Source organism: Euleptes europaea, chromosome 4 (genome assembly GCF_029931775.1).
Source record: "Euleptes europaea isolate rEulEur1 chromosome 4, rEulEur1.hap1, whole genome shotgun sequence".
NCBI lineage: Eukaryota > Metazoa > Chordata > Lepidosauria > Squamata > Sphaerodactylidae > Euleptes > Euleptes europaea.
In genome coordinates, this window is record NC_079315.1 from 52203762 (window position 1) to 52205866 (window position 2105).

The 2105-nt window shown below is 39.0% G+C and overlaps 1 protein-coding gene across 1 annotated transcript; it reads left to right on the forward strand.

The window, feature by feature from the left end:
- The first annotated feature begins 203 nt into the window (after window positions 1–203).
- On the forward strand, window positions 204–1543 carry GCNT1 (glucosaminyl (N-acetyl) transferase 1). Its single transcript, XM_056848480.1, has one exon. The coding sequence runs from the start codon at window positions 248–250 to the stop codon at window positions 1526–1528; it is 1281 nt and encodes a 426-aa protein (XP_056704458.1). The 5' UTR covers window positions 204–247; the 3' UTR covers window positions 1529–1543.
- The last annotated feature ends 562 nt before the right edge of the window (window positions 1544–2105 follow it).

Sequence of the window (2105 nt, forward strand, 5' to 3'; positions counted from 1 at the left end):
CTGAAATTCACTGCCAAAATTGCCTTTAATTTTTTTTAAGAAGTTAAGAAATGGGGATTATAACTCTGAGGTTGAAAAGAACAGATGAAATGCACATCTATTGTCTAAATCTGCACGCACTTTGTTTTCATTTACAGGACAACCATCTACTTCTGAGAAATGCAAACTGAACCCTCTGAAGTTATATGCATGATCGAGTTCCAGAGAAAGTTACTTCAATGCCTGAAGGGTCTTAACATTCTCTGAAATGCTGAGAAGGAAACTTCGTCACTGCCATATCCTACGCTTCAAGTTTCTCGTGGTGTTAGTTTTTACAGCAGGGGCTTTGTCCCTTATCAAAATTCACCAGAAACCAAATTATCTGCATCATGAGAATCTGGATCTTGTAGTTGAATACCCCAACAGTAATGTAAACTGTACCAAGATATTGCAAGGTGATCCAGAGGAAATTCAGAAAGTAAAGCTGGAGTTGTTAACTGTGTCTTTTAGGAAGAGCCCTAAACTAACAACAAATGATTATATTAACATGACAACTAATTGTGCCTCTTTTATAAAGAGACGGAAATATATTATGGAACCCCTGAGCAAAGAAGAAGCGGAATTTCCACTTGCATACTCAATAGTGGTTTATCACAGAATTAATATGCTTGACAGACTTCTGAGATCTATATATGCTCCCCAAAACTATTACTGCATCCATGTAGATAAGAAGTCCCCAGAATCATTCTTGGCTGCAGTGAAGGGGATTGCTTCATGTTTTGACAATGTCTTCATTGCTAGCCAGCTTGAGAGTGTAGTGTATGCTTCATGGAGCAGAGTGCAAGCAGACCTCAACTGCATGAAAGATCTCTACAGGAGGAGTACAAGCTGGAAGTATTTGATCAACCTTTGTGGTATGGATTTTCCAATCAAGACCAACCAGGAAATAGTAGAGAAGCTAAAAGCTCTCAAGGGTGAAAACAGTTTGGAAACAGAGAAGATGCCTTCATACAAGGAGATACGGTGGAAGAAGCATTATGAAATTGTTGATGGTAAAGTGAAGAATATGGGAATAGACAAACAACACCCACCTATCAGTACACCTATTTTCTCGGGCAGTGCCTACTTCGTTGTAAGTAGGAGGTTTGTCGGATATGTATTAGAAAACAGCAAAATCCTTGCTTTTATAGAATGGGCTAAAGACACTTACAGTCCTGATGAGTACTTGTGGGCTACTATTCAACGAATCCCTGAAGTGCCAGGTGCTGTTTCCGCTAGTGACAAATATGATGTCTCTGATATGAATGCTCTTGCCAGATTTGTCAAGTGGCATTACTTTGAGGGGGATGTGTCCAAGGGTGCCCCTTATCCACCCTGTAATGGGATTCACGTACGTTCTGTGTGTGTCTTTGGAGTTGGAGACTTGAACTGGATATTGCGAAAACACCACTTTTTTGCCAACAAGTTTGACACTGACTTTGATCCCTTTGCAGTCCAGTGCTTGGAAGAGCATTTAAGAGACAAAGCTCCGTATCAACGCAGACATTAAAATGTTAGGTTCTTCATAGTACTCTCCCTCTAATAAGGAGGTCAATAAGAACACATTCACTGTCTGTTGATAACAGGAAGGTGTGCCTTTCTTTTCACTTGGTTCTTTTTTTTCAAAAAAATACAAAATTCACAAAGTAGTTACTTAGCTGCTGCTGCTTCTGTTTTGTGTGCTTTCCCTTGACTGCCTACTCTCCCCTAAGGATTCTCATCACTGTCATTCCATTGTAGCATAATATAGGCATAAAACCTCAAGGTTGCAAGGTTAACACTTTGTTAACCAGACACTTAGTTTGCCTTTATCATATTTGATATTCAAATAATCTTTACTCTAAGGTTGCCAAGACATTTGTTTTCATAGTGCAAAGTATAGATGTCCAATCAAAAGGTGCAAGAGTCATAAGAGAGAATCTCAGGTAATGTCTAGCAGGAATTGGTAACAAATGAGAAGGGAACTGACAAAAGACCAAAGTCACACATTTGCCAGATATTTCCACATTTCTATTTTGCATAATTTAGATGTAGAGACACCTAAATGTTCCCTTTTCTGGGTATTCTGATATTTTAGAAACTTCACC